At 37.6% G+C, this 26,136-nt stretch overlaps 1 protein-coding gene across 1 annotated transcript in view; it reads right to left on the minus strand.

Annotated features, from left to right (window-relative positions):
• clstn2a (calsyntenin 2a) overlaps positions 1-26,136 on the minus strand; it is a 232,778-nt gene that overhangs the window by 75,661 nt on the left and 130,981 nt on the right. Inside the window, exon 3 of the mRNA XM_081375476.1 lies at positions 770-965. Within this exon, the coding sequence (XP_081231602.1) occupies positions 770-965 (196 nt within the window). The remainder of the gene's footprint in view (positions 1-769; positions 966-26,136) is intronic.

Here is a 26,136-nt window from a genome sequence, read left to right on the forward strand (position 1 = left end):
CGGAGCTTCATGAGCTCGTGCTCAGTCTGTCAGGAAAAATTCATCTCACGGAATGATGATAATATCAGAAACTCTCAGTAACGGCGTTCATTTCGAGTCGGACAATAATGCCTACAGAGTCAGATTGCTGTATAGAGATGAAACAGGTATGGTTTAGTAGTTTAATTACGGTTATTATAACGTATTTGTCATCTGCTTGTAGGCTATGTGTCCATTATTTATTAATAGCCTACAAGTCTGCTGTCTGAATGATGATCAAACATGTACTGATGAGTTTAATAAAGTTTATTGTACATCACACAAAAGATGAAGCGTCAGTTTTACTTCAGAAAATCACCGTAAGAGCTGAGTAAACACAGTAGGCTAAGTTATAAGAAGTGCGCAAGTAGCCAGTAGAGTTGAGGGAGCATTCCTGTGGGTGGAGGTTAGTCAAGAAACGGTTCTGGTGATGTCACTAATGCAGGATGTAGAGGGGTGTAGTCCAATCGAGCCGTTTTTTGTAGTCAACTTCAGTTAAATAAAATATCTCGCTTGGCATTGAACTTTGAGCTTTATAATTTTACAGATATTATTTATGCTCTAACAGCAACATTACACACTAACTAAAGTTTGAAACATGGAATCGCATGCAACGGGACCTTTAAATTAGACTTAATTAAACTAAAGCATGTTATGTCATAATAAGTCAAATGAAATAAATGTGGACTAAAGCTTGAGACAGTCAAACTAGATTATGCCACACTGGAGAGTCTCTCTACTTAGTACTTACTTGTGACTCTTTTTCCAATTGGCTCCACTTGGGCTGGCTCCACAGTCGTAAGCCTGGATGATGAAGGTGTACTCCTTCTGCTGCTCGCAGTCTATGGGGCCCCGGGCCCTCAGCACCCCTTCACCCGATGTCCTATTCAACACCTCGGCCTCAAATGGAGCCTCCTGCCCATGAATCTTAAACGCACAGATCTCTCCTGGAAGAAACAACAAGACACAGGAAGCAGAATGAGTGGCTGTGAGAACAAGTGAATGACTTTCTTTTCCTGCTTGCATCTCAACAAGCTATCATTGCTATAACTTTCACCCAGCAGGTCGGGCCCCCCAACCCCTCAGCAGTAATATAAAGGACACGGTGTGCTTTTAAAACTGAATCTATTCGTGCTGCGAGAGGAAGAATAACTGTCTGCTCTTGTAATTGCCTCATTGCAGAGCTGGAATCACATTGCGCAAGAAAGCACTGTGCTCAAGTACAGTGTTTTCAAAGTGGTAATGACTGCGTGTACCAACAGCCTCATTCTCGTTCTCAAGCGGCCCGTCCCACTGGCGAAGAAATCATTACAATAAAATATGTATTCACTATAAACAGAGAATAATTTTGACAAAATGTCTTTTTAACAAGCCGTACTAATTACAAGTAATCAGTTTATTTCATATTGGCTATCTGTAATATACACTTAAATTGGAATTATTTTTCAACTAAGCTATTATGAAATCAAGGTGTGAAATTTAAATTAAAATTAAATAAAATAAAAATTAAATTAAATAAAAAAACACCATGGTACATGAAGTTCACGACCATGATTTGATACCACTGTACCATGGCACCCTTACAGTACTTATTTATAAGGAATGATTGTCTAGTAGTCATACTAATTAGGAGCAATCACTTTCTTTCCAATTTGCTCACTAATAACTAAGCTGGTGAAACCACTGTATTAAAAAAATGACATGACATATAAAACATAACATAACATAACATAACATAACCAAAACATCACTGTACCATGGCACCATCACAGTTTTTTTAAGGGATGGTTGTCTTTATTTTATGATAATACTCTATGGTATTGTTTGTTTGGTATTGGTATTTAAATTTTGACATTTGCTACAGTAAATGTCTATGTATTAACTGATTGTGATATGACTAATGTGAGGGCTGAATATTGATGTTAACTTGTATCTTTCATTTCCCAGGTGACCAGCATTCACTTCACTCTAACTTTTGCTGTAGCCTTGGAAACAATTTCTTCTAGAGACTGCATTGTAGTCATCCACAGTGCAGTTCTGTCCATACAATCACAGATAATGTTGACACCACAATAACTCTGAGACCACAAGGAAGGACATTGTCTTGCCACTGTATCTGTTCATGGGTCCTTTCTTGGCAGTGCTTCTATCTGGCCATACCGGCTCTTTTAGGGATTTGGAAAATGACCACAAAAAAAGCATCAGAACTCTGACCCTGAGACAGCTGATATCACTTAAACCCCGGCAGGTCTCTGGAGCAAACAGGGACGTGCGGTTATGCTGTGAGCGCAAGCCTGCTGCTGCGGACAGATAAGCCTAACTTTCTCTTTCCATTCCATTCTCTCTCAATTTCTTTTTTCATTCTTTTCTTTTTTTCTTCTTTTTAAGCAGATCTGATTCTCCGCTCGAAAATCTCCCTCCTCCCTCAGTGCTGAAATAACAATTTACCCTCCGCAGTCCCTGTTCCTGTAGAGACTTGCCGTTTAAATGTACGCTTTCCATTAGCCCCACGATGCTTTATCCAAATTAAACGTGTAGCACAACGGAGCAGGGCGGCTGCAGAAATAAAACATAACACGCCATGCAGTGCGCACAGATACCCACAGTTTTGCGATTCTGCGCTCTTTTTTGATGAGAATTGTAACGCGAATGGGAAAGAACATTATATAAGAATAACAATGATCACAATGCATATACGCAAAAAATAAAAACATTCCCTGGATACAGAAAAAAATATAAAATTCCACTTAGTGCTTGGGAGTCACGGGTAAACCCATTTTCCGCTCTGTCTGCTGTTGCAAATGCATTTTCCAGATTCAATTGAAGAAAGGGCAAAAGGGTCAAACCATACAGCAGCGCAGGCAATGTGGATGTATATGTACAGGGTAATGATGGAGGGAAACCGTGAGCTAATTTCCATCACGTCTCCAAATGACAGCTTGAAAATGGCAGCATCTCCTCACGCTCTGCCCGCACAGAGGTCTGTAATCATGCAGCGAGCTCCACGGAGCCTAAACACTTTGGAGTTCCTCTTTGAAAGTGTTGAAGGAAGTATTAAATCGGGCCGACAGATGTGCCATGTTTTTAATACCACCTCACATCAACTCTGGGAGTGTAAAGAAGGGAGTTCTGGGTAAGCCAATTTGAGACTAATGAATGAAATCATCCATGTAATATTTGTACTGCTTACTGCAAAAATTCATTTATAGTAAGGGTGGTTTACAAGGAACATGAGCGGTAAACTCCAGAGACCTGGATGACCTCCATCTCGTAAACCAATTCATTTTCCTGTTTCGTTTTTGGAAAGAGTGCAAATTAGATGTGTTGTATGAGACGCAGCCAGAGATCATAACGGTTGAGTCATGCAACAGACGGCAGTTCCCCATTGTTGTTGGAGATGGTTTTTACCACAACGAGGCAACTAAAACAAAACTTTCAGGTGGTACAGTTGCACAGTAAATTCTCTAGGTCAAAAATCAAGATTGATTATGTTCCATTATTAATCGTGTAAACACGCTGTCAGGCCTAATCACAATCTTAATTAAGAGCTCAAACTGACTTTTTAACATTTCATGACAGAGCTGCCGACAACTTCTAAACCTTCACCTTTGAGAAGTTCAGATCAACACCCACAGTAAATTCGCTCAGTAAGTTCTGTGTGAGTCTTGTTTTGAAAGTTAGCCTTGTTAGCGTGTGAGAAAACAGGCATCTGAAACATGGCCGTAGCCAGCTATGAGGTCACCGAGGTCCGGACCTCGGTCATTTTTTTATATTCAAAAATAAAATTTCAAGCTCTCTGAATGATTAATTAGCCGTTTAAACCGCGTCATATGTGTGTTTGCAATTTATGTCGCTGCGAGAAGGTAGATCAGTGAACGGGGCTTGAGAGCGTGTTGTGAGCATAGACTGTAAAAAATGCGGCAGAGCGCTTTATGTCACTTTATTATAATTTATAAATAAAGCGCAAAAGAAACTACAAGCATGATGCAACAGCATCGTAGTTGATGTCAATTTGAAAGTCATGAAATGACCAAAAAGTGCCAATAAACTTTTTTTTCTTTTACATTTCCGATAATGGCGCGTATAATTTGCACTAAGTGCCTGTCTTTTTAGCAAAAAAGGCACCCACAACTAAATAGCTACAGTTGCACGGGTCGTTGGGCGTGCATGAGGTGCTTGAAACTAAGTAGCTTTTGACGCGTTCGACTCGAGTTCGAATCCGCCTTTTGCCGAACTCGCTCTTCTCCCTCTTCTCCCTTTTCCCAATACACATGAGATGTAAAATGTATAGCCTAACATAAAGGTCTCTAGCGTTATATTTTGCCAACGAACTAATATCGAAACCGTGATATGGTTTTGTGCTTTATAAAACAGCACAAGACTTTAAGTATCCTATATAGGCATTATGTTTGTGCTGCGTGATTTAAAGAAAAGTGCGCACTTTGCTCACGCGATCAAAGGGTTTATTTCTTGCAAGTGAAGACATTAGGACAAAAGTATTGTAATTTTCCTATAGTGTAATGTAAAATATACTTTTGAAATATTCATTTTCATTTATTAGGCTATATGGATTTTATGTCATAGGAATAATTATAGAAATTATTATTATATTATTATACTAATTGTTTGGCATACTAAAACACCAGTTATAATGTAATGTAGACTGAAACTCCATATCATAACTAAAAAATATGTTTGAGCCCCCTTTAATGTCCAGGTACAAGTCAATGTTTTTTATTTGTGCACAGTTCATGGGTTGAAGCCCGTTGAAGCTCTTAATTTTGAGCTCTCAAAGAGCACCAGATTGATGCATTTAACCTTAAAATGTACAAAATTTTCTTGCGGGGGAGCATGCCCCCGAACCCCCCTAGAGGGACAGAGGTTTACCCAACATAGTTTTACAAAATCCTATATGGGAAAGATCTATCATTTATGAACTTTACTCCAGCATAGTACAACAAAGTTCCTTTTAAGTCAGTAAACTAAAACTCTTAATGCAAAATTAAAATGTCCTTGGACAAACTATACATTAGGCCTGCCTAAGGGGGGGCCTACAAGACATTGATTGTGCCCAGGGGCCTCTGAATTCTTAATCCGGCCCTGCACCTCACCTCGGACCTCACTAATTTTCAAACCCTGGTTACGGCCTTGATCTGAAAGCAATATCAACTCACAACATGCATTTGAAAGCTTTGCTCATCAACTTCAAGGTCAAACAAGACCTTGCCTCTTGAGGAGGCAAATCATTGTCAGTGCATATAAATATACAATAACTACATATGAATTATAAGAGACGCACCTATCGACCGGCAATAAATGCTTTTTGTTGTTTTTGTCGTTGTTTATTGTATATATATATATATATATATATATATATATATATATATATATATATATATATATATATATATATATATATTAGTGGTGGGCCTATCGAGACTCTTATCGCGCGATAAAAAAAATATCGCCGTTAATCTATTCTCCAAGTTGGGTTCGGAGCTGGCTCAAGCTACACAAGCTATGATGACGCAATCTACCCGCGGCCGCGAGGAACATCCGGCTGCAACGCATCATATTCGTCGTCATCTAAAGTAAACACTGCTGAAAGTGAAACAGCTGAAAGTGAAAACTGGTAAAAAAGATCGGTGCAACGAGCAGCAGCAAACTATATAGACAGAGTGTGTGAGGTAACAGTTCGGTAAGTTAACACGCGACTAATCCGTTCTACCACCTCAAATTCAAAACGAAACATATCACTGAATACCAGCGCGCGCATATTATTCCCAATATATCTGAGTGGTGTAGAACATAATCTCTGTCTGCGCCCGATTTTAAGAATCGTTGTTGTGTTTCTTTTTAACTGAAAAGACATCAGTTAGACAATATTCTAATTTTAAATTTGGGGGTTCATAAGCTCCAAGCCATAATAAACATTAGACCTACTTAAGTCTCTGCAGCTAGTGTACTTAAATTTTATTTATCTGCAAAATTATGTTGTATACTTACAGTTTTGCACAATATATGTTCTCAAAACTACATACACCCTTTAAAAAAAAATACATTTAGCAGTTGTTTAGCAGGGTCTGTGTAACCTGTTCTGAAATGGTTTTATTATAATATCGTTATCGCAAGAGGCTGCAATGTATATCACAATATGGATTTTAGGCAACATCGCTAGTAGTTGATAATAACATAGGCCTACCTAATGTTGCCTACGGACGGTAACAGTACAGTAGTAACCTTTTACAGTGAGTAGAACAGCTTTCTCAAGCAGTTTGGGAAGCATTTTGGAAACAGGAGATGAGCCCCTGGTCTAATGCGCCACCTGACTTGAGAAACCCATTCTCAAAGACCTACTTTTATAGTCATTCTTTGGGTAGCACACATATTCTGAATGCCTTCGGCAGAATTCAAATGAGCCATTTTAATCTAGATTAATCTAGATTAATTTCAAAATTAATCTAGATTAATCTAGATTAAAAAAATTCATCTATGCACACCTCTAATATATATATATATATATATATATATATATATATATATATATGTAATAAGAAACTTTCACTCTGTTACAAAAACCTCAGGTTTTGGAACAACCTTGTTCAAGCCACAGGGAACTTCCAGGAGCACTTGGACTTGTACTTTCCCAACATATTGCACAATCGTCTTTGATATTTTTTTCCATCTATTTCTAGGTTGAGCTGATGTGGGTCGGGGTTGATTAAAACCCTGTTCACACAAACCATCACCAGGCAAAGCCTTGATTCATCCGACCCTTCGGAGATACACTTGGCCGGCCCCATGTTCCCTTTCTTTAATTACTCTCTGGATTACATCCTTCGTTAATGACTTTCTCAATCCCACCCCCAACCCCCATTCATTCTCTGTCCTCTCTTTCTATTAAACACACACATACAGCACTGGCTCAATAATGCCCGCCATGCAGTGGGAGGTTGAGGTGCTGTTGAGAGCCACTCTTCCCTCCTTCACTCCTCTCCAACACCGTCCGCCTCTTTCATCTCTCTCCAAGCTCTAAGTGTGCATATATCTGTGTCTGGATGGGGTAATGGTCCTATCAAGAGTGTGAAGAGAGCCTGAGGATGGACCAGCGCACATCAAATCATTAGTCATTTTTAGCGCTGGCATATCCATGTAGTTTAACATTGATTTACAGCACACGAGGTTCTTTGATCAAAATCCACTGACATGCACACCCAGAAAGATGAAGGCTAAAGTGCATAGAATGAAAGTCTGAAGTACTACAGTACATATGTATCATTAGGCAGACCTGACATGATTGAGTCTTTCTTAAAAACTGTGAAAAAACAAACAGACGCTCATACTGTACTGTATGCTCTAGGTTGAATAAAGCTAGACAATGAACATCTATCCGTGATGTGTTCACGGTGAGATAAGACATTTTTATTAAACTGTGAAGAGCTTTGTAATAATATTCAATATATAATAGTACCTTAATAATATTATATAAATGTTATTATACTACGGGGCTGATGCTGAATACTTGAATCTACTTGAATCTTGACCGCATTACAGTTCCATATCACTTTGCCAAATGATTTTAGTTATTTCAGCCATAAATAAATTTTAAATGTTAGCTAGATTATGTTCATTGCCTATCTAGCAATGTATATTTATGATGAAATATAATTAAATAATGGTTTAAAAAAAAAAAAAAAAAAAAACATATATTGTGTGTCGTTGTGTTGTCGTTAACATGATTTATGTTTTGTGATTCAGAACTTCCATTAAGGGAACATAGTGAGCATCAGTGCTCCCTAGTTTTCACGGTGAATTGTAGAACTTTATAGAGAGCGAATGTTTCAGTGCACTGGAGCGATTTTGCAATTGAGACAGTTCTTAAAATGGCTGACTCTCTGTCAGTCCCCTGACTACTACTGAACTAGGGAGCTGATTGAGACACACCCGATGGTTTCCACAAAAAACAGCACAACTGTTTGTTTCAACATTGATAATACTAATAAATGTTTTCTAAGCCCAAAAATAAGCATTACAATGATTTCTGAATGATCATGTGATAATGAAGACTGGAGTAATGGCTGCTGAAAATTCAGCTTTGCCATCAATACAAAACATTGAAAAAAAACCTAGTCTCCAAACATGGCTTAGTTCAACATGCTTAATTTAGTGACCTTTAGAAAACACTTCTGGACAATTAGTCACACTTAAAATGTCTGAATTCATTGCATTAGATACAAACATCCAATAAATCAATTGCCATTTGCAAACAAATTAAGAACTAAGAAGTAAGAACTAACATTTTCAATCATTTTTAACTAACTGGTCTTGAGGCCATTTTTCGTGGATGTATGAAGTCAGTTCCTCGCTAGTTCACACTAGTGTCTTAGCAGAATAATTACAAGTGTACTTCATCACAATAACAATAAAAGTTCTACATATATAGCTACAATTTGTGAATTTTTGATTGAAAAGTATGCTTTAAAACATATTTCTTTAAAAATAGACGCAACTTGTTTTGGTATTTTTAATATAATGCAAAGGCATTTATCCAATTTTAATTGTGGCTCAAGTGTCCAAATACATTTTGGAGCCTCAGAGGTCCATGTATCTCCAGTTGCAAACCTCTGTCCTAAAGAAAAGGACTGAGAGAAGAGCAGCCTTTGTCACATTAACTGTTCAATCCAATTCATACAGTATTACTGTAAGCTCTAGCAAAGGTCATTCAGCAGAGAATGTCATGTCATAGAGCGCATATGGCTGAACATTTGGGAGGAGTGCTTGCTTTTGACATTCAGAGAAGAGTAGCCAATGAAATGTCCTGGCAAAACAAATCTTTCTTTGACAAGAAATGTCTTGGTGTAAAGTACTGACCTAATGTTTACGACACAGAACGAATCCCAAAGGTGCCTTTTATAAAGCAACACTGGAGGATTCAGTGTACTCCTAAAGGGTTTTTCATTACGTTAGTGGAACACATCAATGTATTCTTGAAGAAAGCAAAGTCATCTGTTTGACCCTTTGGCTAATAAAACGATCCCGGTGTCTTTCTATGGTGTTTTTTTTTTTTTTTTACTCCTGCTTCAATAATCAAGAGAACAAAACAGAGTGATATGAAGAAAATTCATAATAATTTTCCTGAAGCTTTGGGAATGAAGGGATGTAATTATCTTAATTGATCTCATAAAGTTCCGCCACTATAATTCACATAGCAAACTATGCTTTCAGAAACAAGTAAAACAACCTTTGCTCAGCCTCTAGATCACACCAAAGCTCAGAGAGGCACTAAATGGATAATACAGATTCCATGGGATTTTTGCAAGACTCTTAGGAAATGCAATGTCTAATTGCCAATCCTGTCCTTATTTTCATTATAGCTTAAAAAGGGGTCACAGAATCGATCAGACTTGCAGATCCCCAACCAAGGACAAGTTTTACACCCATTGATTATGTTAATTTTAAGTTATTGAATCTTTACTTATCTTTCCTAAGAGCTAGTTTAGTTCTCTTCTAGTTGGTGGCTTACGATGGTCAGGCAGGTCGACTCACACTGCTAAGACTGTGACATTTAACCCTTTCACATGCAAGTTTAAAACAATCTAGCTGAGTTTTTTAGAACTTATCACCTTATTATTATTATTATTATTATTATTATAAACCTTTATATTGATCATGTTAGCTGATCTATAATGTTAGTTGCACCGCAATTCAGAGAATCGTATCTGTCGGATTTACAACACGTCAATTCATCCACTTCTCCCAAAATACATGAAAGTATTTCTCCCAAAATACATAATTTGATTAATTTGGAATGATTCATAAATATTTCCAAAAATACGCACACATTGAACTTTCTTCATTAAAGGCCACATTTTCTTCCTCAATCTTGCATGCTCTGTGTCTGTTGCAAAGGAGCAAGGATGGTTTTCATACTTATAAATATTATAATAGTCATCATAATCAATAATTAAAATCCATAATCACTTTACACTCCTAAATGGGATGCTTGATTGCTAACTCCTTGTTGGGAATCAAACCAGCAACCATCTGGGTCACCAGCCCTGAGTTTTAAAGGAACACTCCACTGTTTTTTCATATTAAACTATGGTATTCCCATAGTTGATACATACCTCTCTCGTCTCAGTGCGTGCACTCAATCACTCTGGCGCACGGCAGCACTTTTATAGCACTTAGCTTAGCCCAGGTCATTCATTAGGGACCAAACAGAGATGAAGCTAGAAGTGACCAAACACCTCCACTTTTTCCCTATTTAAATACAGTTACACGAGTAGTTACACGACCAAGTATGGTGACACAAAATAAAACGTGGCGCTTTTCTAAGCGGGTAAAAAGGATAACTATAATGTATGGCGGAATAGCACTTGGGAGCACTTCGACTCGTGTAACTGTATTGAAATAGGGAAAACGTGGAGGTGTTTGTTCGCTTCTAGTTTCATCTCTTCATCTCAAGCTAAGTGCTATCAAAGTGTCGCCGCGCGCCAGAGCGATTGAGTGCACGCACTGAGACGAGAGAGGTATGTATCAACTCGTCTTAGTTAAGGGAATAAGTTTAATATGAAAAAACGGTGGAGTGTTCCTTTAACCCCTATACCACACCGTCTATTTATACTGACATTCAGAGCACAATGAGAAGGCCTTAAATTATGGTTCATCCAAAAATGGAAATTCTGTCATTATTTACTCACCCTCATGACATTGTATGCATTTCTCTCTTCTGCAGAACACGATGGAAGATATTCTGTAAAAGCACCGGGGTCGAAAACAACAGAATTTTTATTTATGGGTGAATGTAAAGTTCCCAGCTTTTCAGTCAAAAGTAAAAAGTAGTGTGCAGAAAGTCAATGTGACACTGATCTCCCATCCCTCAGAAAGCGAGAGAACGTGAGAGAGGTGTTGAGACTGAGTTAGAAAGAAGTAGAGTGTATCAGCGGAGGAAGTATTGTACAGCCTGAGTCCAGAGTGCTTATCTCATTGATTTACAGTGTGTGAAGAGCAGAATGGAGGCAGGAGAGCAAAGACTATAAATAGAGCTGTAGGCCCTCCCTTGGGCCATCAGTTCTGTTTGCTTCTCCGCCTCCCATTCTAGATGACCTCAGTTCTCTCAATTTAATTATTCAATAAGTAAAGCTGTAGCCCAGGTGGACTGAACCCCACCTCTCATTCTCTGCTTCACCAGCCTTAAGGCCACATGTGAACCTACCAGCATGCAGTTCACTGCTATTCCTCCTGGCAGACCATGGTCCCACTCCCAGGTTAAAACACCCTGGGGTTGTTTGAATGGCAGTTGATACTCACACTGGGAGGCATGTTTTCAAGCGAGAACCACAATCAAGAGTGCACCACATAGACTGGATGTAAAGGCTAATTTAAGCATTTAATGTGGTAGTTTAAGTGCGTGATAGTTTGAGCATTCAATCTACAAAGGTTGGCATGAGGTCAAACTATTATGCTGCTTTGTTCAAGTAATATTTGTTGATATCCATCAGCAAACGCTGATATTGTGGCCAATCAGCTTCCATGAAAAATTATGCTAGCATGTTGTATTCATGTTAGCACTTAAAAATGTATTTACATACCATTTCAAAATGTATCTTTTTGTATTTCAAAAGTCTGAGGTCGGAATGATTTTATGTTTTATAAAAAATCTCATTTGTTTGCCCAAAAGCACATAATAAGAAACATTATTGCAATTTAATATAACTGTTTTCTATTTTAATAGATTTTAAAATGTAATTTATTCCTGCGATGGCAGAGCTGAATTTTCAGCATCATTACTCAGTCATCATTACGGTCTTCAGTGTCACATGATAATTCGGGAATCATTCTAATATGCTGATTTTGTGCTTATTATTATCAAAGTTGTCCTGCTTAATGTTCTTTGTCGAAACCGTGATTGTTCAGGATTTTTTTGATTAATAGAGATTTCAAAGCAACAGTATTTATTTGAAATATAAATATGTTGTAACATTGTAAATGTCTTTGCTGTATTTTTTGTTCAGTTGAATGCATCCTTGCTGAATACAAGTATTAATTTCTTAAAAAACACTTTATTTTGACAGTCCACTTTAGACATTCTACTAACTATAAGTAACTTTGCAACTACATGTCAACTACCAGTCATTCGAGTATTAGTAGAATGTCTACTTAATATTTGCTAACACTTTATTTTGATGGTTCCCCAAAAGACATTCTACTGACTATAAGTAACTTTGCAACTACATGTCAACCTATTCTACTAACCCTAACTATAACCATAACCTATCAGTCAACTAATTATCTAATGAGAGTTAGTTGACATGTAGTTGCAAAGTTACTTCTAGTTAGTAGAATGTCAAAAGTGGATGTTACTACGAGATAAGTAGAATTACTTGCCTCTGTTTCTTGGATATCTCATCAGAAACAACACCATAAAGTCTGACATTTTCTTAAAAAGAGGGACCATTGAAGATAATACAATCAATCAATAGGCCTTGAAACTTTCACTGACTGAAAGGTAGGTAATCATGTTAGAACTTATTGTTTAACTCCCACAGATGATAAACATTTGCTGTTTGCTCATCCCTACACCACTCTGTGCTAAACTGGTTTGAGAACGACAGATAAATAGGTCTTTATTGACCCCTAAGGGGAAATAATTGCGTTGAGTAAAACATCATTTACTGAAACGTAATGACTAGTTGGAAATTCCACTCCTGATTTTCTAAAGTAATTGGAAATGGAATGCTAGCTGATTTGCCCCACTATTAACTGCATTAAGGCTGAGTGTAAGCCTCGCACACATAATATGCTGAGTTTACATTCTATCCCAGATGTTTATGCTAAATGCTTGTCTTAACACGGTCATATGATAAATGTCTCGCTGCAGCATCAATAAATCTCTCTGTACATTTTTTTTTTTTAAGATTAAACCTCAAAAAACTCCTAAGAGATGCACATAAACAGTTAAGCTGGCAATGAAAGTCAAACTCTGAGCGTAAAAAAACAAAAGTGCATTTGCACAATAATCACAAACATGTTCTGCTTTGGTGACTCATGCTTACCTTTGTGTTTTTATTTTGGAGTGGGTGAGTCTATTTAAAACGTTGTTACATTGTCCATTCTGGCTTCCCTCGACATTATCTTTCCCAGCGACAATACACTGACAATCTGTTCCACTCGAAAGATCAAACAGCCATCGGTGTGCCAAGAATTGAGAGAGCCCTGCCAGCCATTGAAACAAGTCTATTTTAACCAGTCATCCTCATCTCAGCCAAAACATAACTTTCTCTTCATGCCATGTGCACTCTGCTAAAACCCATGCAAAACATTTGGGATTTAATCTGTTTCTATGTATGTGTTTTTTTTTTTTTTTTTTTTTTTTTGTTTGTTGTTGTTGTTGTTTTTTAGCTACTAAAATACGGAGGTGGACGTTCTTCAAGCATGGCCACCAAGTTGATCCAGGTTTGTAGATCAGCTGACAATGGACGTCCTTCAGTTTGTTTATATGTTTATAATAAAGGCTAATTTGGACAATTATTAGACATTTTACAGTCAGACAGTCAGTGTAGAAGATTTTAAATTGGAGCATCCAGAGCTGTGCTTCAAAAAAGCAAATACAATCTAAATGTAAAAATAGGGTAAATGATTATACACAATAAAATGTCTAATATGAAGCTATAAGCTCCATTATTAGACAATAAATAATATGGCATGAATATATTGTGCATCCCTAAAAAATTATTTGGGTACACTTGAAAATGTTAGTCATGACGTACTGCCATTGTGCTGAATTTATCCAAATGGATATTCTTTCATTTATCTCCTGTTGTGTTCTCCAGCTGAGAGAAAGTCAGGTTTGGAACAACATGACAGTGAGTAAATAATGACCGAATTTTCATTTTTGAGCCAACTACCCCTTTCATTCAATGACAAGATGGATTTGTAGCTCTAACATGTTAGGAAATGATGTCTACCTTCCAGTGAGCATCATGAGAGACTTTGATAAAGGTTAAATCCATGTTGAGAAGCACAGATTTGGTCACAGTGCTCCAACATGTTAGCAAATGACTTCCAGCTCCCTGCGACCTTCGATCCATTTTCAAACCATAAACTCAGCAAATGACTAGCAACTTCTGATAGCTCCCCCATATCTGTGCACGAACCATCCTTCACCTATCAGCAATGGAACAAACTCTGATTTTCCATTCAGCTGAACCTCGTTGAAATGGTTTCACTGCTTCACTGCTATTCAATGCTTCAAAGCTGATGATCTCCTCCAGGGTTCAGACTCACCATCATCATCTCTGACCTTTGCTTCTTAATTAATAATGTTCTACTTCCACACTCTGAATTTCAATTGTATTTGCACATAGATTGCTGTCAGTACTAAAATACTAATATTACACTTGCTGGCATGATTTGTCCTAGCAAGTGTTTTGTATCTCACACTGCGACATCCCTATGTTTGCAATTGTTGAATTGTCTAGACATATTTCATACTTACCTTACTTAAAAGACATTGACATGCTGGTTCATGTTAGGCAGTGCTGGTTACGTTCTAGTAATGCTAGTCATGGTCCTTTTGACATCAGAATGTATCTAATAGGACTAAAAGGTTTGCTGGTTGTAAATGATTTCAGCACACTGCAACCATCTATACAACTGACATAGCCACAGTCACCACAGCAACACATTTCTGAGATCCGCTCAAAGGCACACCATAAAATAATTCAATATCTTGCTAAAAGACCATAAAGCTTACAACAGTTGAAGGGTACCACCCAAGTGACAGCGTCTGTACATTTTATTCCCTTTTTTCCCTGAGAGTGTTCCTTTTAAAAAGAGACACTTAACCTATTCAAAAAGGTGACCTTCAATTTAGTATTGCTTTTGAGTTAAAAACCCAACTGAACTAACCAGGCCTTTCATTTGTGAATCACTGAACTGATCCAATCAAACATTTCAGAGATAGAAAGAGTTTCAAAATGGTGAGAGAAGAGGTCACAGCAAAGTGATGAGAAAAGGACAAGAAACTAGCTATTAGGAAACTGATTAAGCCAGACCAACCACATAGTAGCTCCAGAAGTGACAACTTCTGAATGTCAAATGAAACAAGATACTTTCAGAGATAAAAACACACAAGATCACAGACACAGATTCCACCTCAGAGATCAGGTGCTCCTTCCGCTCCATATCTGACCATTTTTTCTATCCATCTCTCTTCACTTTTCACATCACACACTCAGATAAGCCTTAAGCAATTGCCATTCTGTGACTACATCACTGGACTGCTGCCAGCAGTTTATTTCTCCTGATGAGGTGAAAATGGCCCCTGATTAAACCGTTATTTCCACCGTGCCAAGGTCCTCACTTAATAGAACAATTCAAAGCACTGTAGCAATTAAAATGAAACAATAGCCGTGGAGCCATTTTTCATGATGGATTTTACTATGTAATTACGGCCTACGGTTGTTGGTCTGCTACAACACCCAACACACACATGCACAAAAATACACATCGCTATCTCGATGTTACAGAGTCTTGAAGGCTGTAACTGTGCAGCGGCTTGTAAGGCCATTGTTTCACCCATCAGAAGTCATAAATGCAAGGTCAACTGATACAAATTTCCTTAATGAATGGAGTTGTATTGTGAACATTAAAACAAACAAATCACTATTTATGAAAAGATGGGAGGGCCTACTTACTCGTTTGAAAGTTAATTAAAAATTATGACTTCTAAAGTTGTGGTCAGACTAGACTTTATCTTAACTTTATCATAATTTTGGTAAACACTGACCTGTAAAATTTTAATCACAAAAAGATGTTTGCCCATAGAAGGATTCGAATTTCACACATCTCATTTTGGTGGTTTAGCATAAACACATGATTCACAGAATAAAAAAAAAAATTAGTCTAGAAGATAAGACTACTGTATGGTAAATTGTTCATAATTGTATATGCTTGTGCAGTGTAGTGACTGCCACTTAAGATATACATAAAGACACACACTGAAATAAACACACACACTTAAGTTACTACAGTATTATTTTCTTATTATTATATTAATAATATATTATTATTTTGCGGAAACAACTTGATTTATACCTTTACAGTATCCCTTAATCTCTATTAAAAGTGGTTAATTTGATTATTACATATTAAACACCCAGTGCTGAATGGCTGTATATTTTAAATTGGCTTGTTATTAAGAAATTAATAGAGGAAGAGGTTCCAGGCTGGAAGCAGATGGCAGCCCAGTGTCCCGCAGGAAGAGAAGAGCCTCACCTAAGAGACACACTGGCAACAGCGTGACCACTGTTTCCATTTCCACTTAGCAAATCTGTCCACAATATAAACCTGACAGTTACAAAATCATTAACAGCATAATTTCTTCTCCTTTCCCAGTCTGGTTGATATACAGCGCTGTGAGAGTCACCACCAAGGGGTAGAATTTTGACATAATTAAAGACAATGAAGACAAAGTCACATTCATCAATCAAAGCAGATGTTAAAGCAGAAGGTGCACAATTACAGTCCATCTAATGTGTGAAGACTTTTGCAGTACTTTAGTTTTGGTCCAGGCTCTACTAATGGACAACATAATTATTAAATGACCAATAACAACAGCACTCCACCATGCTATTCAACAAAACCCAGAATATCAAGGGCTTATCTGCACCTTGTTTAACTGGACAATTAATTTGTTGTATTAGGATGACTTTTTGTTTATTGCAACACAAAAGCATAATAATTATAGCCTGACAAGCCACACCATTGGCAGGACTCAATCCGAGGGGCGGGATAAACGGTTGTCTTTCAAATTCCCTCTGCACGCAATTGGATAGCGCTACAACCAACCAGAGCGTTTTCCCACCAGCGGAGCTAGTTGATAGATTAAACTTTTGCCGTATCCGGTCGGCAAAACTCTGAACACATCTTCCTTTATTAAGAATGACTTCAGTGCCGTTCTTTGTTCTTTTCTCAAAGAAAAGTTTAACTCCAAGTCTTCCAGAGTCGCGGCCAAAGCCGATTCGAAAGACTCATCTTCTTTGTTTTCAAGTAGCAGGGAATTCACGCGGAACCGTCGCAACTCTGCCGTCATTATGTTAAGCCCGCCCACCGACTCTATACACGATGTGATTGGCCTGACTAGAGTTTGGTTTTTCCAGCTCGCAAACCAACGGAGAGTTGCTAGACGACCCTGGCTGCAAATTACATTTGCTGCCGCTAAGGGTGCGTCTAGATTTCCAGGCTAGAATAATTATGTTCCTGGATGTCACTGCTTTTGTTCCTGTATTAAACATGCAGCAAAATGTAGCACAAGTTCTCAGTGTGTACAAATTGAGATTGCAAGTCCCCACCATCCCTCTGGTGTAATCTGTACAAGTTAGTAAAGTGTATCAGCATGTAGACTGCCCGCTTCCTGTTTGACTACAGATAACGGTTCCATTGTGCGGCCCTCTCATCAATGCACACAAGGGGCTGGTAAAGGGCACCTAAAGGTCACCTGGGCCGGTGACTTGTGAACAACAGCATCTTTCCCACGCAGTGTTGAGGAAGGAACCATGGGAGATTATCAGGACATGTCCAAATGGCAGCATATTAATGACGGCGATAATAAATGAAAAGACGAAGGCAGGTCTGTGTTCTTTCTCTGCCTTGGTATTGGTGCTGTGATTTTCTTTTGTCTCTCTTATCTAGTTTTCCCCAGCAAATACTTTTTAATGTCAAGTCCTGAGGGAGCCGCATAGGAATATTGCCTTTTACCTCTAGCTTCTCCTCACTGCTCTTTAGAGGGAGGAAAACAATGAATGGTCAGTACCAACACTCCCTGTGGGAGTACATGCATGATGAGACCCATAGTTTACATCAGGCCCGTCACAATCATGAATTGTGTGTTGATGATTAAGTTTCATACAAATAATTGCAAATAATTGAATTCTCTTTTGAATGTCTAATACAGTCTAATACATTTTTTTTTACTTGAATACTATATAATATAAAACAAAGATTATAATACAATCTGTAATATTTAAATAATTGTTTATTATAATGTAATGTAATATAATAAAATATAATGACTCTCCTGCTTCTCTCTACAACGAATAATCACGATCAGGCAACAATTAATGATCGCAACAGGCCTAAAGTAGTTTACTGTCTGCATGCATCTCAAGTAACCTGTCAAGAAAATGTCTGGGTTGTATATCGCCAAAAAAAAAGCTTGTTTTTAATGACATTAAAGGGATATTCAACCAAAAATGAAAAATTACCCCATGATTTACTCACCCTCAAGCCATCGGTGTACATGACGTTCTTTCAGACGAATACAATCTGAGTTATATTAAAAAATATCATTGGTCTTCTAAACTGTATAATGGCAGTGAATGGCAGTCCTGATTTTGAAGTCCATCATAAAATTACTCCAGGGGGTTAATAAAGGCCTTCTAAAGTAAAGTGATGCGTTATATAATCCATATTTAAAACATAATAAACCGACAGACGGCCGTACGCATTGATTTACGGAAAGAGTGACCTTTGACCTGTAGCTATATCAGTCAAAAAGGTCATAAATAGTAGTGTTATATTTGGGTGAACTATCCCTTTAAGTGTCACATGCCTGTCCTGTCTTGTCATGCACATGGGTGTTTTATTGTTTTGAGTCATGTGCTCGTGTCTGTCGTTTAGCCCCTCCCATCTTGTTATCTAGTTATTGATTTATTTGCCCCACCTGTTGTGTTCGTTACCCTCCTTTATTTGTTCCCCTATTTAGCCTCCTTGTGTTTGTAGTCTTGTGCTGGTTCGTTGTCTTGTAATGTTCTCCTGTTCTCCCGTGACCCGTTTGGTATGTTCCTTTTTTGAAGTTGTTGTTTTGTATTTAGTTATGTTTTCCCCCTTGTGGGTTTTGTTTTGTGTTTTGTTTTCTCTTTTGTAAATAAATATTATTTTCCTTTTGCAATTGAGTCCTCCCTGAGTTTCTTTAGTCTATACGTGACATTAAGATGTATTTGCATTATTCTTGAAAATCTTGATATGACTTACTTGTCTCATGTTTATATCATATGTTGAATAATTCATTCAAAAGATTTGTTCAAAACTCTGATTCATCCAGTAATTAAACAAGTGAAGTATTTATAAGTGAATCATTCATTCAAACAATTTTTTTTAAACAATTCATTCCAGTTAATTAAACTTTGTCAGAACCTCTAGTAAATTACATGTTTTTTTTGTTTAGTTGTCTGTTCAGAATCGAGGGAGAATTGTGATCTGTATTTGAAAAAAAAAAAAAAAAAAAAACGTGATTCTCAATTTATCCAGAATCGTTTTTTTGTTACAATGTTACATTTATCCCGTTCTTTTAAAGGGATACTTCAGGATTTAGCATTAAGCTTTGTATTAGTAGAAAACCTGTAGTATTTTCGAATTACCGTGCTTTCCACCCTCATATCCCCCTGAGACGAGAAATTTATGTGTTTTTTGTCTGGAAAAAATCCTCCGATGACGCAAAAATCGTCATTTTGCGTCATCAGAGGATTTTCTGGCCAGAGGCTAAAGACTACAGCCAGTAGGAGGGGCTGTTCCGCATGTGTTCAACCTGCCCATAGGAGGTGGGATCTCCCTCACAGAAAGTACACACAGTCAGCCGTCTTTCTTTGGAAGCTAAGCTTGCAGGCTCTTGTTCTGTGAAGAAAGCTGAGTAGTAGGGGTTACCATCCTCCTTTTCCCGGACTTGTCCGGCGGGCGAGATCGTTCAAAATGTCCGGGATTCAGCTTTTGCTTTCTGCGGTCGCCATTCATTGTTTACATGCACACCTCTTGTTTCAATCTAACTGAATTCATTCCGATTGGTGAATCTGAATGTAGTGTTTATATGAACGCTAAACAAGTGATCTGTTGATGTGCGTTTTAACATTGCTAAGAAAATTACCGCACCTCCGTGAGAGATACGAGACCGGCGCGTCTCAGTAATGACGCCACCGGCCTCACGCCGTTCTCCCGCGGCCCTCAGCCTCGTCCTGTTCGCCACAGTAAACATTATAAATGACGACTGTAGAACGCAAAAGCCGAATCCCGGACATTTTGGGCGATCTCGAAATCCCAGGCAGACTCGTCACGGAGACTCACTGGTAGCCTAACCTTGTTGTTTTCAACTGCGCTCTCTAACCGGTAGGCGTGGCCTCCTAGGGCAGCGAAGCAAGTGCATTCTGGGAGTTGTTGTCTTTCATCCACATAAGCCAAAAATACATTTTCTGGCTTTTCTCAGTCTAGAAAGCTCCAAATTAAAAAATTTCTCCACATTTCTTCTACATAAATGACCTATTTTAAATACACATTCATCTTTCCAGAGGTGAAGTATCCCTTTAAAAAAAGAAAAATGGTGGGGAAAAAAATCATGGTTTAAAAACAAATATATATTAATCAGCACAACTGTTTTCAGCTGTGAAAATGATCAAATAAATGCAGCAGTGGTGAGAATAAGAGACTTTTCAAAAACATAAAACAGGCTTACAGACCACACACTCTTTTAATGCTATGGTTTTGGGGTAATATATTATGTTTTTCCACATACAAACACACAGTCGGAGGTTTCCTACAATGATAAGATTTAAAGACTAAAAGACTAAACCTGACCGAACATGGAGCCAGGCAGTGTGTCTCAGCCCTCTGGCTCTTTCTGAACAAGCCGAATTTGAAAGTTTTTTTTTATTTATTTTTTTCTGTGCCCCACTTTTTGCTTCTCATTCCATCAGCTTCTACTCACTGCTGGAAAAAAAAAATAGAATAAAAATCTGCACCTTCTATTCTAAACCTTTTACTAGTTGCACTGTCCATAAAATCAAATAAGAGAAAAAAGAAATTACATGGCAGACCATCATACATTTCCTACGCATCAATGTGGTCTTCAGTTAGACCTTTTAATTAAGCGTGGGAAAATAATGATACCATTATAAAAAAGAACACTTTCTCATTTCCTGCTCTGTAGCAAGAAATGATAAAAGAATACTGTAATAATAAGAGATTATGTATTCAGCTTTAACGTTTATTTGCAGCTGTATGATTCCAATGGTACATTTTGTCAGTCAGAAAATAGTTTGCACAGTTTTTCTTCCTCTCTCACACTCATAAACACACACACACACACACACACACACTCTAACTCCCTGTGCCAGGGCTGGTGAAGATGGCTTTTTACAGCAAACCTCTGCTTGCATATCAATAATACAGTGGGCCTCACAGAGCACTAGTGCTTTTCAAAATGCAGAGAGTAAGGAAATTGAGCCATGGGGGGACATGAGAGAGCAAAACATCATGGCCTAAAATAGAACTCCCTGTCTCCCCTGAGGAGGATGCGGCACTGAGTGAAGCACAAGGGAAGAAGTAGGAGGAGTCAGGAAAGACAGACTGTTGGGGAGGCATCCCTGTCTTGTTTTAAAAACTGTTTTGTGCATAACTGCTTTTTCAAGCCAATGCTGTTCACTTCAACAGGTTTACAGTAGTAGTTTGGCAGCTTTTTGCATCCTCCTCAGTGTACTTGCATGAATCCAAGACCACATAATGTAATTAAAACCTGGAAATAAAGCGTTACGCTTTTGAAAAAAACTGATGTCAATTTCTAGATCGCTAAAGAAATACAATTTTAAAGATTCATCATGTGAACTCTGTTGTACAGACACTCTTTGAATCATTATCAAATCATGCTGGATAATATGATCATCAGGTTTTGCACAAACTTGTGGTTCATGCAGCTCAAGTAAAAACAAAATATGCTAATTTCATAATTAAACTCTACATCAAAATTGCTATGCTGAAAGCATGGCTGTTAGCTCCTAATGTACAAAAAGAGAAATCTGATCATTAGCTTATGAGAACAAAAGGGAAAGTGCATGAAAGAGGAACATTTCAAATGTAAATTAACTTAAAACTAGCCAAACAATTCCAGGTATTTCGAATTCTAGGTATTTGAATGTACAGTATATGCATTTTTAGATATGTATACACACCTGTTTATCGTCAAATATACATGCATTTATTTGAAAGATAAATGGCACAGCTAATGAGAATTTGCAGAACAAGGAGGCATGACAACATCACAGCCACTAAGCGTGAAAACTTTACCATGGTAACAATTTTATCTGCTTCTGTGGGAGTGTTGATGCATTCTTGGATTAAGTTCAAGAAATGCACTTCTGTTTATGGGGCTGTGGTAAATCCAGCGTTGAGATTCTATACGAATGTGTTATCGTCTTTACATGCTGCCTGGGCATTACACTGATAAACTTCAAAAACAGGAAAAAAAGAATATGAATATGCCATGTTATATAATATACACTTGTGTAAAGAATCACACAAACACACACACACATAATAAACAATTATTTATTATCTTACACATTTTTTTTTTTGAATTTTTCAGAGTAATTTTGTATTATGTTTTTCCTGGAAGATTTGACAGACTGTCAAGCATGACAGAGATGAATCAAATCACATTTATGTAACCGTGGCATGCATAGAACACAATACTTTGATTGCATTGCATACGGCTGTGTAATTCCGCTCGGGAATCTAGGAAAACAATCAATGGTCAATGTAGACTTGAATCTTTGTACTAGAAACTAGAGTATTCAGTGAGAAGTGTTGCACAGGGCTTTTTCAAATGAGCGTCGATAACAAGTATTTGAAGACTTTCGCACCAGCAATGTTTAAGGCCTTGAGGGTCTCTGTAAACAGCTACAGTAAAGGTACACGGTGATGTTTAAGACTAAAGGCATGAATCCCACACTAGCCTTCGGTGAGACGACTACTAATGAGCAACTGTCGGTCTTGATTACCAATAAAAACCTTTGTGCTTAGCCCATGAATTGCAGAAGCCAAGAATGTGCCAGCTGTAATGTGAAAGAACTGGCTCCAAGACTAGATAAAAGATAGAGGGAGAGAGACACTGAAAGGTATAGCTTGTATGTCCAGAGGCTGGGCATTTGAAGGCAATTTCTTTGTCTCCAGGGCAACCGTTGTTTCAATGCAATGGTACGTCAGGCGAAAACAGCAGAATAAGTCTGAATTACGATTCTTAACGGGAATAATCACACCTAGTGTCCTGAGTTATGACTCTATCGCTCTTTGCTTTGCCTCATTTCTCTGCATAGCGATGAGAGGCCAGAGAGTGTTTCTGCAAGCCTCTTCGGAGCTAAAGTCTACTTTCCCGGACACTTAACAGCACGGCAAGATAAATGGACGGCGCCTCTCAGCAACCTGACTGTTCCAGGACATAGCTTAGGTTTTAAACCTGGGAAAAAAAGTCTTAAAGTATCTTAAATGGGGCTGGAAGGCCTTTAGAATCGTCCTTCTACTTTAATGACAGACACATTCAATGCTTTCAAATGAAGGAATCTTAAACGTTCTCTGAAATGTCTTTTTGCATAATAAAGGTTCAAGCATAGTAAAGTAACAGTAGTTTGCTGGTACTTCACTTTCATTTGCCCTTTTAAATTTTGAAGAGCGTTTTGCTGTTTTGAGGGATATTAGAGGTACAAGCAAGATGTACAGCACTCTACAAAGGTCATGATAAAGGCGTTTCAACTCTATCACAGTCAATCCAAGAGCCACAGGTGACGAAATTACGGGGACTGAGTAAAGCTGAGATGGACAGTGTCTGATCCCTGACCCTGCATGGCTTGACCTTTCTTAATCATGAAGCTTTTTATTAAGATGGCAGTGAAAGGTCATTTGACTCATAACAGTCAGTGCAGGGGGTCCAAAAAAACAGGACCAAAAAAACCTGCACAACCCCACAGAGCGACATAAGGAAGGTGCTCTGCATTTACCAGCGTCTAAGAGAATGAACAATCAGAGCCAAAGAACCACCGTTGACAAAAGCACTTTCTTGTGCTGTCAAAATGTCAACGTAATAACAGAAGAAAAAAACTAAAAAAATCCCCCCCCGACAAGATTTGCCATGGGGGGGGGGGGGGGCAAAAAAGAGCCATTTCTTGTCACAATGTATTGTTGAGAGGGAATAAACCCATTGAGAGTTTCAAAAGCAAAAAGTGCCCGTAAGTATACGTTTGCTTTGATTCTAACTTCATTTTCTGGAGCTCTGATTGATGGCTCCCCACATCCTCATCCATTGCTCCGTCAGTCGTTCACAATGCCTTTCCAGAGCACCACTTTGCCAAATTCACTCTCCTTGCCTTTCACTTCCTCCTAAAAAAAGAAGACAGCTAAAGAGCAGTCAAGGACATGTGACACAAAAACAAGACTTTTTCAGAGATCACCACTTTGACAGTTAAGTTTGCTGATGGACATGTTTCAAAAACAGTTTAAAAATCCCTGTATTAAGTAATTTCAATCAAAGCTACAAATGAGGAATATAACCACATGACTCTTTAAAGGCATATTCTGGTATGATGAAAGAGTTTTTGTACATCTGTACATCAAGAAGATCATAGTCTGGTCTAACTTTTCTCATAAATCGCAGTACTCTTGAGGGCAGGAGGAAAATTTACCAATAAACTCAGATCTTTCTGTACTAGATCTGTCTATAAACTACAGTGCCCTGGATAATAGAAATATCCACAGCCTAAAAAAATACCTTAGTATATTTCTGATTGTATAGAGCATTTCACATACAGTCTTGCACATGAACCTGTGGTTAACTTGAAACCAGCTAAAATGATACAGGTGTTAAAACAAATCATGCCTTTCTTTCTTCAGCAGAACACAATAGGACCCCACTGACTTTCATTGTGTGAACAAAAAAATACATTTTTCAAAATATCTTTTGTTTTCTGCAGAAGAAAGAAAGTCTTACAAGTCTGAGATGACATGATGATGAGTAAGTGATAACAGAATTATCATTTAACTAAAAATGCATTCAATTTGCACCTCAACATGATGTCAAGTGTCCCGATGCCTTGCACCAATTGCAGCAGGTGAGTTTTCCCTCATACCTTGCTTTAGACAGCATGTCTTCCTGCCGTATTAATGGATGTGAACTTTCTCAGACTTGCTGCATCATTCATCAATGTGATTCCGTGATCATTTGCACATCAAATTACAAAATGTTAAGAGCGACATAAAGAAGGGTAATGGGCTGGAAATAAGCCAATTACAATAATTACACCACTGTAATTGACCCCAAACCTTGTCTGTCCACATGTGCAAACGTTAAATAGGTGGAGGAAGAAGACACAAAGGCATTAATTAGTCCCTGTTTTAAACCATGTAGACGTATCTTATTTTAAGACTGATTCCCTGTCCTCTTTTAAATGTTCCTGGCTGAATGGACACTTATTGGCTTTTCTAATTTTGAAACAAATGAATCAAACCAATACAGTTTGTTTAAACTGAAATATGCATACTCTATCTTGTTTTAAAGTTATTTGAATGTAGCTATTATTGGTTTGATGTCAAAATGAAAATGCAATCACTTATTTATATACATACATACATACAATATATATATATATATATATATATATATATATATATATATATATAATATTGTGAAACATTATTACAATTTAAAATATATTTAAAAATATTATGTATTCCTGCATGGGATGACAAAGCTGAATTGTCAGCATCATTACTCCAGTCTTCGGTGTCACATGATCCTTCAGAAATCATAGGAAATATCAGAAATCAGAAATCAATATGCTGATTAAATCAAACTGTTAATTAATTGAATGCATCCTTGAATAAAATATTAATTTCTTTAAAAAATCAAACACACTTTTGAACAGTAGTGTACTGTACCATTTAAAGGTTTTGGGTCTATTTAACAAGGAATTCTGGAGAGAGAGAAAAAAACAGTTTATACGGTTTAAACGATTTACATAGAAATAACAGCATAATGCACAAGCAAATCGGCATATTAGAATGATTTCAGAAGTGACAGGGTGAGCGTCACATAAGAGGCTTCTATAAAAACATAAATCTTAAATATCCCGAACTTTTAAACGGTAGTGTATTTATGGCACATTTTACTATTATAAGTATTTAGCTTTATTGCATACAAATTGGAGATGGACATCCTAGAACAGGTTGCACTAAGAATGCAAAGGAAATCAGAGTGAGAATTGTATTGGTTGTGGGTAAAATCGAGCTTGCTGTGTATGAGAA

Source organism: Scardinius erythrophthalmus (assembly GCF_964197995.2).
Source record: "Scardinius erythrophthalmus genome assembly, chromosome: 9".
NCBI classification, from domain to species: Eukaryota; Metazoa; Chordata; class Actinopteri; order Cypriniformes; family Leuciscidae; genus Scardinius; species Scardinius erythrophthalmus.